Genomic DNA, 14,517 nt, shown 5'->3' with positions numbered 1-14,517 from the left:
CCCATGCATACATGGACAGCACTAGTTAGGCACATTCAGGAAGAGTAGCAAAGAAAGAAGAGAAGTTAGATACATGAAGTTGTAATGCGGACTTGGTTCAGGTTGTGGGAGGATTTGTATGGAAAAGTTGGGTGGGTATAATCAAAATGCACTGTAGGTGCACAGCTGCCTTCCAAAACACACTATATATGTGCATAAATTACCAAACAACAAATTTAAACATTATGCTTTTAAAAACAGTGGAAATTGTCACACTGCATATCACCAAATTTAATCCACCCAGTGTACACCATCACTATTACAGTAAAGGAGCAGATAAATTTAGAAATTACTATCTCTGTGAATAAAAGCAATTTTGGGTGATCATGAAGATAATTTGAAGATTTGTGGGAGTGCTCCCAGATAGAAGTACAAATAAATGTATAAGCACAGGGAACAAACTTAACTTGACAGGAAAGGATGAGGGAGCCCAGATATTAAGGAAAAGAAAAGAGGCATGTGGGATTGGAGTAGGAACCAAGTAATTGGTAGGAAGATCACGTGACCAGTGAATTTCCTCATGGCCAGATCTCAGAGAGATTCAAAAGGCATGGCAGATTTTATTCCATATGCTGCCTTGCCAGTAGAGCATGTAAAAAGAATTACTTGTTTAATGATGTGTTTAAACATCTTGAAATGTTGTTTTCATTGTGACAATTAGTAAACTTATAAATGAAATCTATACTAAAATTATCTAACATTTATCTAAAATCTTACATGTGTATTGCTTGCCTCTGTAATGGTTAATAAGCAAAGTTTATTTTAATGTATTTTAATAGTATTCCAATTTTATATGGATACTTCTCTATAACTTTAAGTCACAACATACATTTTATGATTTACTCTATTTTAATGTTTTTATATTTCACATAATTAAGTATGCATATGAAGGTAATTTTTAACATACATTATTCTGGCTAAAATATTGCTTAAGGACAAGGAAGAGAAGAGTGTTGGATACCTTATAAAGGAATACTCTATTGTTGAACCTAAAATAACTTGTGTGAAGATGAAAGATAGCTTTAGAAGTCTCCATGTGCCCTCATTACTATTTAAGTTGAGTTTCAAAAAAAGGAAAGTTGTCAAAACAGATTTATATTTTATTTTGCATATAAATGAACTTTAAAAGCTTACTCATCAAAGTAAAGGACTATGTCTTTGGCAAGACAAATAACAGCCAAAGATTTTAAACTTTTAAAACAGTACTTATATAATTTTAAATCCTCAAGTATAAAAGTTAAATTTTTCATAAAAGTGAATGTATAATATGGTGGGATACATTGAACAACAAGACATTAAGCATTTTGTGGTTGTTACTTTCTTTGTATATTTTTAGACATGGGTAGACCAGGCTTACTTATATCAAACTCTCAAAATCTTTCTGCCTCAGTCTCCTGTGTATTGGGGATGAAGACCTCTGACAATGTGTACGATGATACTTTATATTATGTTATTAGAGCCAATTGATGATGTATTTTCAGGAATTATTCAAAATAGCCGAAGTTCTGACACAAACATGTTTATTATCTCAAAAATTAATGAATGATAAATTTCTTATCCTACTGAACATATCAGCGATATATAAAATACATAATTTATGTTCATAAAAGGCCTCATAGCTATAAAATTAAGCTTTCTTATTTTCTGAATATTTTTATGTATTATTGAACTACAAATATCCATATAAACCATGCTTTTAAATTGCCACGTATAAAATTTTTGTTTGAGTTTGAAATTTCAAGGTAAATTTTATAAAATGAAATTTGATAGATTTTCTATCATGTTAGATATATATCATATTAATATGTAGCATAAGATTAAATATTGTGACTATAATAAATTTTATGTTTCTGTTGAAATTTATTCCCGAAAGTCATGCTTTAGGGATTCTCAAGAGAACACAGAGTTAATAAGCATTTAGCATAGCTGTCCAAATGCTCATTTGTAGTACAAATTCTGATTGGTCTTAACAAATACTCAGTATCCGATATTATAGGGTAAAAGCTGAAGAATCAGAAAAGCAAAGCAACCAGCCACTAGTTAGTTCTTACATCTATCAATGCTCAGACTGAAAGGGTGAGATCCTGTCTCTTCCCGCTTATATTCCTCTCTCTGTCCAGCCATATCACGCCTGTCTCTACCTCCCTGGTGCTGGGATTAAAGGCATGTGATCCCAAGTGCTGGGATTATCTTTGTGTGAACTCTGTTTCTCTCCTAAAACAGATTCAATCTCATGTAACCCAGGATGCCTTTGAACTCACAGAGATCTGAGTGCCTCTTAAATATGTGTGTTTATGGCTTTTATGGCTAACTAGTGATTTATCTCTACACTCTGATCTTCAGGCAAGTTTTATTTGTTAGATTACAAACAAAATATAACTACTTTCCCTTTTTTGTCTAAAATAAAAAAGAAGGCTATATCTAACATAAAAATATGTAAGTACATTAACTACGTACAATGTATACAGGCAATGTATGCATCAACAATGTCTGTCTAGTCCATTTGCATTTGACAAATTCAGAGAAAATACTCCATTATCTAACCTATCTTGTGAGTTCAAAGTCTTAGACCTAATTTACTTACTATCCTAATTTGCATTACCATCTAAAGTGATCTTTTGATATCTTTCAACCTTATGCACTTTACACCTCTTTAATGAGTTTCTTTTCTGAATCTGATAAACAAGAAAAATGATAATCTATCATTTTTCTAGTCTTCAACTCCCTCAGAGACCAGAGAAGGAAATAATATTAACAGTAAGCAAGAAATGCAAGCAAGCAACTTCTAAAAATATGAGAAATGACAGAAATAGCTGACTGCTTAGACAGTCCCAAGGTTCCTCTGCAGTGTTCAGCATCTATCTTCATCCATCTTCAGCCTAAAGACCTAGAATATCCAACATACTTTTCTGTCAAGCAGGATTTTTGAAGAGCTGTCACACCTTGTCTTGGATGTCCATCATCTTCTTCAAAGTAAATTGTGCTTTCAGGAGCAAAGATGTATCATTGTCACATAAAAAAACTATGTTATTAAAACAACTTAAATGCCATATTCTTTTTTTTTTTTTTTTTTGGTTTTTCGAGACAGGGTTTCTCTGTGGCTTTGGAGCCTGTCCTGGAACTAGCTCCGTAGACCAGGCTGGTCTCGAACTCACAGAGATCCGCCTGCCTCTGACTCCCAAGTGCTGGGATTAAAGGCATGCACCACCATCGCCCGGCATAAATGCCATATTTTTTAGATCTCTGAAGTGTGTGAAGATAATCTATCTAAAACGTGTATATATGTGTTTGACCTTATAAACATACCTATTATGACTCCAAGTTCAATTGTAATACGTAACAAATTAATAACCTGCATTTCTTTATTATGCTAAAGAGTTGGTAATAATAAATTTCACAGACTAGAAACTTGCATTACATTGTTATATGAGCTGTATAAGAACAATACTTTGAACAACAGTAGAAATATATGTACATTATGTGCTAAACAAATTTATATCATATTTGTATCAATTTATAAAATTAGTATACAATATACAAATGTCCAATGCAATATAAAATATTTACAACTAGTACTTGCTTTATAAAAGTAGATTCAATATCCCTTTCTGATAAAAGTCTTGGAGAGATTAGGGATACAAGGGTCATACCTAAATATAATTAAAGCTATTTACAGCAAGCCAACAGCTAACATCAAATTAAATGGAGAAAAACTTAAAGCCATCCCACTAAAATCAGGAACACGCCAAGGCTGTCCACTCTCTCCATACCTCTTCAATATAGTCCTTGAAGTTTTAGCAATAGCAATAAGGCAACATAAGGGTATCAAGGGGATTCGAATTGGAAAGAAAGAAGTTAAACTTGCATTATTTGCAGATGATATGATAGTGTACATAAGTGACCCCAAAAACTCCACCAAAGAACTCCTACAGCTGAAAAACACCTTTAGCAATGTGGCAGGATACAAGATCAACTCCAAAAAATCAGTCGCCCTCTTATACACAAAGGATATGGAAGCAGAGAGGGAAATAAGAGAATCATCACCTTTCATGATAGCCACAAACAGCATAAAATATCTTGGGGTAACTCTAACCAAGGAAGTGAAAGATCTATTTGACAAGAACTTTAAGGCATTGAAGAAAGAAATTGAAGAGGATACCAGAAAACGGAGGAATCTCCCATGCTCTTGGATTGGGAGGATCAACATAGTAAAAATGGCAATTCTACCAAAGGCAATTTATAGATTCAATGCAATCCCCATCAAGGTCCCATCAAAATTCTTCACAGATCTTGAGAGGACAATAATCAACTTTATATGGAAAACAAAAAACCCAGGATAGCCAAAACAATCTTATACAATAAAGGAACCTCTGGAGGCATTACCATCCCTGACTTCAAACTCTATTACAGAGCTACATTAATGAAAACAGCGTGGTACTGGCATAAAAACAGAGAAGTCGACCAATGGAATCATACAGAAGACCCGGATTTTAACCCACAAACCTATGAACACCTCATTTTCGATAAAGGAGCTAAAAGTATACAATGGAAGAAAGAAAGCATCTTCAACAAATGGTGCTGGCACAACTGGATGTCAACCTGTAGAAGAATGAAAATAGAGCCATATCTATCACCATGCACAAAAATCAAGTCCAAATGGATCAAAGACCTCAATATCAATCTGAACATACTGAACCTGATAGAAGAGAAAATGGGAAGTACCCTACAACACATGGGCACAGGAGATCGATTCCTATGTATAACCCCAACAGCACAGACATTAAGGGCAATATTGAATAAATGGGACCTCCTGAAACTGAGAAGCTTCTATAAAGCAAAGGACACTGTCACTAAGACAAAAAGGCAGCCTACTGACTGGGAGAAGATCTTCACCAACCCCACAACAGACAAAGGTCTGATCTCCAAAACATATAAAGAACTCAAGAAACTAGACGTTAAAATGCTAAATAACCCAATTAAAAAATGGGGCACTGATTTGAACAGAGAATTCTCAACAGAAGAAGTTCAAATGGCAAAAAGACACTTAAGGTCTTGTTCAACATCCTTAGCGATCAGAGAAATGCAAATCAAAACAACTTTGAGATATCGTCTTACACCTGTCAGAATGGCTAAAATCAAAAACACCAAGGATAGCCTTTGCTGGAGAGGTTGTGGAGAAAGGGGTACTCTCATCAATTGCTGGTGGGAATGCAAACTTGTGCAACTACTTTGGAAATCAGTGTGGCGGTTTCTCAGGAAATTTGGAATCAACCTACCCCTGGACCCAGCAATACCACTCTTGGGAATTTACCCAAGAGATGCCCTATCATATGACAAAAGAATTTGTTCAACTATGTTCATAGCAGCATTATTTATAATAGTCAGAACCTGGAAACAACCTAGATGTCCTTCAATGGAAGAATGGTTGAAGAAAGTGTGGAATATATACATTAGAGTATTATTCTGCGGTAAAAAACAACGACTTCTCGAATTTTGCATGCAAATGGATGGAAATAGAAAATACTATCCTGAGTGAGGTAACCCAGACCCAAAAAGAAGATTATGGTATGTACTCTCTCATAATTGGTTTCTAGCCGTGGATAGGGGCCACTGAGTCTATAATTTGTGATCCTAAAGAAACTAAATAAGAGGGTGAGCCCAAGGAAAAACATATACTTATCCTCCTGGCTATGGGAAGTAGTCAAGATTGTCGGGCAAAAAACTTGAATCTTGGGGGTGGGGTGGGATGGGGGTAAGGGGAGATGGGGAGAGAAAAGTGTGAAGGAGAGGATGGGGGGAACTTGGGGAAACGGGATGATTGGAGATGAAGGTTGGATAGGTGAGCAGGGAAGCACATATCTTAGTTAAGGGAGCCACCTAAGGGTTGGCAAGTGACTTGAACCTGGAGTGGCTACCTGGTGCCAGGGCAATGTCCCCAGTTATTTCCTTGGGCAGCTGAGGATAGGGAACCTGAAATGACCCTATCCTATAGCCATACTGATGAATATCTTGCATATCACCATAGAACCTTCATCTGGCGATGGATGGAGATAGAGATAGGCCCACACTGGAGCACCGGACTGAGCTCCCAAGGTCCTAACGAGGAGCAGAAGGAGGGAGAACATGAGCAAGGAAGGCAGTACCACAAGGAGTGCACCCACCCACTGAGACAGTGGGGCCGATCTAGTGGGAGCTCACCAAGGCCAGCTGGACTGTGACTGAAAAAGCATGGGATAAAACCGGACTCTCTGAACATGGCGGACAATGAGAGCTGACAACAGGCCAAGGACAACGGCATGGGGTTTTGATCTTACTTCATGTTCTGGCTTTGTGGGAACCTAGACAGTTTGGATGTTCACTTTCCTAGTCCTGGATGGAGTGGGGAGGACCTTGGTCTTTCCACAGGCAGGGAACCCTGACTGCTCTTGGGGCTGGAGAGGGAGGAGAAGAGGAGTGGGGGGAGGGGGAGAGGGGCGGGAGGAGGGGGAGGGAAATGGGAGGCGGGGAGGAGGCGGATTCAAAAAAAAATAAATAAATGTATGTAACAAAAAAAAATTCCAGATATTACTACAAAAGCCTGTATGCCACAAAACTGGAAAATGTAAAAGAAATGGACACTTTTTTAGATAAATACCTCATACCAAAGTTAAACCAGGACCAGGTGAACAACCTAAATAGACCGGTTAGTCGCGAAGAATTAGAAGCTGTTATCAAAAACCTCCCTTCCAAAAAAAGTCCCAGACCAGATGGTTTCAATGCGGAATTCTACCAGATCTTCCAAGAAGACCTAATACCTATACTCCTTAATGTATTTCACAATATAGAAATAGAGGAGTCATTGCCAAATTCCTTTTATGAAGCTACAGTTACCCTGATACCAAAACCACACAAAGACCCAACCAAGAAAGAGAATTACAGGCCAATCTTACTCATGAACATCGATGCAAAAATCCTCAACAAAATACTGACAAACCGAATCCAAGGACACATTAGAAAAATTATCCATTATGATCAAGTAGGCTTCATCCCAGAGATGCAGGGCTGGTTCAACATACGCAAATCTATCAATGTAATCCATCGTATAAATAAACTGAAAGAAAAAAACCATATGATCGTTTATTAGATGCTGAAAAAGCATTTGACAAAATTCAACATCCCTTTATGTGTAGGTTTTAAAATGTGAATAAATGAAACATGACTTCTTTTAATTTTATTGCATTTAGTGTGGGGGGTTGGAGAGAGAGAGACAGAGAGAGACAGAGAGACAGAGAGAGAGAGATTGTACATATGTGTTTACCACAATGTGCTTGTAGAATTGAGAGAACTTGTTGGAAGGCATGCGTTCTCTTTTTCTATATGGGTCTTGGGAACTAATTTCAGGTTGTCAGACTTGGTAGAAATCAATTTAGCGTCTTGCTGACCCGGAATTATTTTTAAGAAATAAAATGGAATAAATATAAATGTCAGAAAGTATAACAGATATTAATAGCCTAGGAATCTGCTGTTTGGATTTTATTCTCTATTTAGTGGGGTTGGGTTTCTTTTTTGTTTCATCTTGAGTGAGGTAATTCAGACCTAGAAAGCATGTTCTTAAACTAACACTGCTTGTTTGTAAGATGTATATGGCTAGTACATGATGACAAATGAGCAGGACCAGTTAATTTTCTTAATTTTTTTCTCACTTCAGCTCTAATCAAAATTGTTTCCTGATATACTCTAATTAGTTTTATTTCTTTTATCCCTGGAAACGTCTCAAAATGTTCTATATTAGACTTAAAGATTTTATCAGGTTGCCTAGAAAAATCAATAAAATATAACATTGTGCGATCAATGAGTTATTACCAGAGGACATACTGGAAAATGGACCTCATGGTAATAAAGCTATTGGAGAAAAATGTATCTGAAATGTAATATTACAAGTAATTTTTAACTATATTTTATATTAGATCTCTATGTCCTGCTTTTTATTAAAGCTATGTTCTGTTATTATTATCAAGATTAATCGTGGATAACATATATGAGATTAAAACTTAATAAAGATAATTCAATAATGTTCCAGGAAAGGAAAAAATAAAACAAATGGCCTTAAGTAATGGTTTTTCTTTTTGTTTCATTCCCAAGAAAAATGATTATGTTGAGAATAAAAGTTGATCGTGTCCTTTTCTTTTATACTCCTAGGAGACTATCTGCATTGAAATTCCCATCTCCAATACAAAAGATAGAAGTATTCGTATGGATGTGAAATTGACATCCTCTGCTCTTAGTGGACCGGAGGAAATGAGACTGCATCCATTGGAATGTGTGAATTACATTGTATGGTATTCTCCAGCAGCCACAGGCTATAAAGAAGAAAGGTAGCTTTGGGCTTTTATTGTAATTTGTTGTTGAATGTTTGAAGTTAGAACTATTCTTTAATAATATGTAATAATTAACAATTAATTTTTGTTTGCTTCAGTGCAAAATTACTATTTACTGAAATGTCAAATTAAAACATTCCAACATTTCTCATTTTGCTTTTTTCAAGTCCAGTCTTCCTTAGTGTAGCAACTGAACTGAGGATGGTTCATGAGAACTTGGGATTTAACTTTTCATCTTGTTGATAAAATTTCATGTATCTTTTAGATGGAAGAAAGTGGATGGGACAGGGGTAGAAAGTAGGTAGAGGGAGGGAATGTGAGGAGAGGAGGGAGAGGAAACTGTGGTTGGTATGTAAAATAAATTTTAAAAATTCTTGGCTCCTTTGAGTAATTAACTATAAATTATTTCCTTGCAAGAAATAGACAGAATTTCATTAGAAATATTATCGTTTACTGAAAGCATACACATTCATGTAAGTGTGCATGCACACACATGTATATATTAACTGTGGAGTTAGTGTAGTACTAGGAATACATTGTCTCAGAGAATGACGACTGTAAAAATCTTTATCTTGATTCCTATCATAGAAGTAACTACTTTTAATTGTAATGAAAGAATAATAAAATAATATATATTTTAGACCTTAAAGGATAAAATACATAATAGTATAAATCAAGAAAAGAATAGTTCATTACCTTAGCATGGTGGCTCATATTTATAATCCCACCACTCAGGAGACAGGGAGACCTTTGAGTATGAGGCAAACCCAGACTACAAAGTGAGTTCTAGACCATCTTGAACCTGGTCTAGAGATACTGTCTCAAAACATTAAAAAATTAAAAAGTTGAACAAGAGGGGAAAGAGCAGAATGGTATAAAAGAAGATGAGAGCAGGTTGTTATTTTTTAAAGACTTGTAATAGATAGTCGTTAGAAATGAGGGCTTCTCTCATCTCACTAATGTGACTCTAGGATTTACAAGTACCAATTGAAACTTCATTTTGGGTTTTTTTTGTATGTATAAGGCATATTCTGGGCTTGTATTTGTTACCTGCTTACTCTATTATTATCATCTTGGTATATATTTTAGGTACATAAAATTCTCATAGAGAGAGTAAGGCAAGGCTGGCTGATCCATCCCGTTTTATAAATAACGAAATTTTAACATAAAAAGTTAAATGACTTGATTGAAATTATACAAAAAATACAATAAAACTGAGATATCAACACATTGATATATTACACTTTAGCAAACTCTATCTTCAGAAGGGGGAACACATTCTGTTTTTAAAGATGTTCTTTAAAACTGCATATTTATTATAGGCTTCACATGAATGTGTGCATATAATACAATAAATTTGATATAACTACAGATATAGACCATGATCTTTTCTAACATTGATATTTAAAATACTCATGTAATCAGTTTCCATTAATTCAACAAACATTCATTAAATCTGTATTAATAACAATATTTCTTTCCTTTAATAAAGTAATCTTTCCACCAAAAATTGAAAAATCACAAATACATTAATTATAAGACTGGAATATATAGCACATTAGTGATTAAATACTACATTTGAAACCAGATAATACCACCATTTTATGTTTTACTTTTCCATGTTTATTATACAAACAAGAATGATTGACAAAATTCTCAAAATTTCTCTACAACAGCATTATTTTCCAGCCTGAAATGGGTGAAGAGTTCTGGTATTTACTAAAATTGACAACTGATAGTCCCAAAACAAAGGAAATACCAGAAATGCAGTGTGATCTTGGAAAGTAAGTTCTATGTAATAATTTTGTTATAAAAAAGGGAAAAACTCTTTTGTACGGCATTTACCCTTTTAAACTACAGAATGAATATACTTATAATGGGAAAACCTGTCAAGAGAAACAGATCATGGTGTAGGTAAGAGTTCTGTACAAAAGATGCTTTCAAAGGAGGGAAAGGGACTATTGCAGTACAGGGTAAGCTCCTGTATTCAGGCATCCAAAATAAAACGGAAAGGGGTGTTCCCTTTATAATGTAAAGAAGAAATAGTCGGTGGCATCTAATGGGGAGTGTAGCTCACTGTACTTAGTTCATTCCTAGTATATATTAGGGGGAGTGAAGTGTTGTTGTACATATATGGCTTAAGCCTGGGAACAAGTTAAGTTCAGGATTAAATAAAAACTGGTAGAAGGATTGTTTGCTCAAAGCAGAGGGTATGCCATGAGGAACTGTGAACATCAGGCCCCTTGGTTAACACTGTGTTCCCTTGATGTACCACACTCACACTCAGATCGTTAAGATCCTATTCTATGTCTGACAAATTTGATTCTGGTAAACTAAAATAAACTAGAATTACCTTTATATAGTCTAATGGGTAAATAAGCACCTTTTACTAATAGCTCTTCCTCAGCACATAAAAAGTATGTTAAACATTGCTAAATATTAGGCCCAAATACCACTACAAATAATTCACTATGAAAATTATAACAGAGTAATCAGAATAATGAAGAAAGCAGGATATGTAAAGAAATTCTAAGGGCAAAAGTGACAGCATGCTCAGTGCTGCACTCCTTGGTCTTGCAAAGAAATATAGAGCTTAATTCTTACAACTTTGTATGCCTTATAAAGCAAGATAAGTTAAATTTTTGCTCATTTGCTTATTTTTTTGTAGTCTGGTCTTATTCCATTTTATATTAAATTAAAAATAAAAAATAATATTGTATATGTAAGGTACAGTGCCATATTTTCATATATTGTAACAATTAAAAAAATATCCTCACATTTTTTCTTTGTGTGTGTATGTATGTATATATGTGTATATGTCAGTATATTTGGTGAATGTGTATATACATATTTATTCAAGCACACATTTTTGCATGTACAGACCAGATATCAACCTGCAGTATCTATCTCCACCATATGTTTTCAAATAGTGTTTCTAACTCAACCTGGCACTCACTGGTTCAGCTAGGCTTGCCATCTAATGAGCTCCAGGAATCCAGGAATCCTCCTACCTCTGCTTCTTCAGGAATGGTATGACAGACACAATACAGTGGGGAATCAACATCAGGTGCTCATGTTTTTTTTTATTTAATTATTAAAGATTTCTGCCTCCTCCCCACCATCGCCTCCCATTTCCCTCCCCCTCCCCCAATTAAGTCCCCCTCCCTCATCAGCCCAAAGAGCAGTCAGGGTTCCCTGCCCTGTGGGAAGTCCAAGGACTTCCCACCTCCTTCCAGGTCTAGTAAGGTGAGCATCCAAACTGTCTAGGCTCCCACAAAGCCAGTATGTGCACTAGGATCAAAATCCAGTGCCATTGTTCTTGACTTCTCAGCAGTCCTCATTGTCCGCTATGTTCAGCGAGTCCGGTTTTATCCCATGCATTTTTAGACCCAGTACAGCTGGCCTTGGTGAGTTCCCAATAGAACATCCCCATTGTTTCAGTATGTGGGTGCACCCCTTGCGGTCCTGAGTTCCTTGCTCGTGCTCTCTCTCTTTCTGCTCCTGATTTGGACCTTGGGATTTCAGTCCTTTGCTCCAATGTGGGTTACTGTCTCTGTCTCCTTTCATCGCCTGATGAAGGTTAATATCCAGGAGGATGACTGTATGTTTTTCTTTGGGTTCACCTTCTTATTTAGCTTCTCTAGGATCACGAATTATAGGCTCAATGTCCTTTATTTATGGCTAGAAACCGTATGATTAGTTTGGATAGGGGTTTATCAATCTTGTTAATTTTCTCCAAGAACCAGCTTTTTGTTTCATTGATTCTTTGGATTGTTTTCTGTGTTTCTATTTTGTTGATTTCAGCCCTCAGTTTGATTATTTCCAGTCTTCTATTCCTCCTAGGTGAGTCTGCTTCTTTTTTTTCTAGAGTTTTCAGGTGTGCTGTTAAGTCCCCAATGTATGCTTTCTCTGTTTTCTTTAAGTGGGCGCTTAGTGCTATGAACTTTCCTCTTAGCACTGTTTTCATAGTGTCCCATAGGTTTAAGTATGTTGAGTCTTTATTTTCATTGAATTCAAGAAAGACTCTAATTTCTTTCTTAATTTCTTCCTTGATCCAGGTGTGGTTCAGTAGTTGACTGTTCAGTTTCCATGAGTTTGTACGCTTTCTGGGGGTAGCATTGTTGACACTGTTTCCCATAAATGTATGAAAATATGCAATAACATAACTTGTAAGGTATATCAATTTAGTTGATAATGAAAAAGTTTATGAAGTTATCACTGATAAGTTTGTAAATACCAATAAATTTGCTACTTTTGATTTTTCTCCCAGGAAGATCGTTCAGACCCTTCCTTTATATAATCCTACACATGAAACATTAGAATTGAAGATGAAGAATAGTAATCCTGAAAATTTTGTCACGGACATTAACAGAAAAATGCCAGTAAGTACATTCAGAAATCCATGAAACTGATCACTACAACTGCATTTCCTACTTATAATTTTAATATTCTAGTACAATATTATCATTAGGATCATTAATAATAATTTAAATTTTTGAAGTTTAAAAAGGGATACTCTAGTCTCATATATTGCAGTCTGTTATTAGACAGTCTCATTTTGTTGTAATATTGAAATGGTATATACTGAATTATGCTCACTATACTAGTTATATTTTATTTGTGACCGTTTTATTAATCAGATTTTGTAATAGATTCTGTGTAGTATGATTTTATCTTAACAATCATTATCTGTTAACAGAACCCTGAGGATAAGTGTTTCTAATCCTTTGTGAGTATCTGGCCTTGTCACTTTTTACATTTTCAGATTCTTACACAGTTCTTACTCATCATCTGGTGACATCATTGTTCATTTTGGGGTCATGAAGAATATAACCAAGTTATGCAGTCAAAACCATTTTTATATTTTTACTAAGTTATAAAACAAGAGAAGATGTTTTAACATAAATTTCTATATTTCTAAACCATAGGACACCAATTCCTTGTAGTTAATTTGATACCATATTCATTCAAGTAAACTTGGAAATGATAATTTAAGACAGGCACTAGTGTGTGGGTAAATCTCTAGTCACCTACTTTAAGCCACTCACTCCCCCCCCCCTTGAGAGAGGGCAGGGAATCATGCCCTTTGGGAAGTCCAAGACCCTCCCCCCTACATCCAGACCTAGAAAGCTGTGCATCCAAAAGACTAGGGTACCAAAAAGCCAGTACATGCAGTAAAAACAAGTCCTAGTGCCTTTATCAATGGCTTCTCAGTCAGCCCCCATTGTCAGCCACAGAGAGTCCGGTTTGATCACATTCTCCTTCAGTCCTGGTCCAGCTGTATTTGGTGAGCTCCAATTAGAGAAGGCACACTGCCTCAGTGGGTGTACCAACCCCTCATGGTCCTGACTTCCTTGCTCGTCTTCTCCCTCCTCCTGCCCTTCAACTGGACCTTGGGAGCTCAGTCCTTGCTCTGATGAGGGTCTCTGTCTCTATCTCCATCTGTTGCCGGACGAAGATTCTATGGTGATATTCGAGATAATCGTCAGTGTAATAGTGGGGCAAGGCCAGTTCAGGCACCTTCTGCTCTGCTGCCCAAGGACCTATCTGGGAACATCCCCATGGACACCTGGGATCCCCTCTAGAGCCAAGTCTCTTGCCAATACTAAAATGGCTCCCTTAATGTAGATATCTTCTACCCTGCTCCCATATCTGCCCTTCCTCCATCTCCATTCTCCCATTCCCCCAAACTCTCCCCAGTCTTTCCCTTCTACCTTTCCTCTCCCCCTCACCTCTTCCCCCAACCCCACCCTCACCCCTACCACCCACGCCCATGTTCCCAACTTTTGCCTAGCAGTCTTGTTTGCTTCCAATTTCCAAAAGAATCTATATATGATTTTCCTTGGGTTTACCTTGTTATTTGGCTTCTCTAGGCTTGTGAACTATTGGCTTAATGTCCCTTGTTTATGGCTAGAGTCCACTAATGAGTGAGTACATACCATATTCATCTCTTTCGGTCTGGGTTATCTCACTCAGGATAATGTTTTCTATTTTCATCCATTTGCGTGCACAATTCAAGATGTCATTGTTTTTTTACCACTGAGTAGAACTCTAAAGTGTATATGTGCCACACTTTATCGGTTCTTCTATTGAGGGGCACCTAGGTTGTTTCCAGGTTCTG

General features: G+C 36.3%; 1 protein-coding gene across 1 annotated transcript in view; it reads left to right on the top strand.

Annotated features, from left to right (window-relative positions):
• The window catches only part of Cfap47 (cilia and flagella associated protein 47), a 307,853-nt gene that overhangs the window by 211,992 nt on the left and 81,344 nt on the right, over positions 1 to 14,517 (top strand). Inside the window, 3 exon segments of the mRNA XM_057760135.1 lie at positions 8,218 to 8,393; positions 10,073 to 10,180; positions 12,667 to 12,778. Of these exon segments, the coding sequence (XP_057616118.1) occupies positions 8,218 to 8,393; positions 10,073 to 10,180; positions 12,667 to 12,778 (396 nt within the window).

Source organism: Chionomys nivalis, chromosome X (assembly GCF_950005125.1).
Source record: "Chionomys nivalis chromosome X, mChiNiv1.1, whole genome shotgun sequence".
In the NCBI taxonomy this organism is placed as follows: Eukaryota; Metazoa; Chordata; class Mammalia; order Rodentia; family Cricetidae; genus Chionomys; species Chionomys nivalis.
The sequence above is the reverse complement of the archived record's forward strand: the minus strand, read 5'-3'. Positions and strand labels throughout refer to the sequence as shown.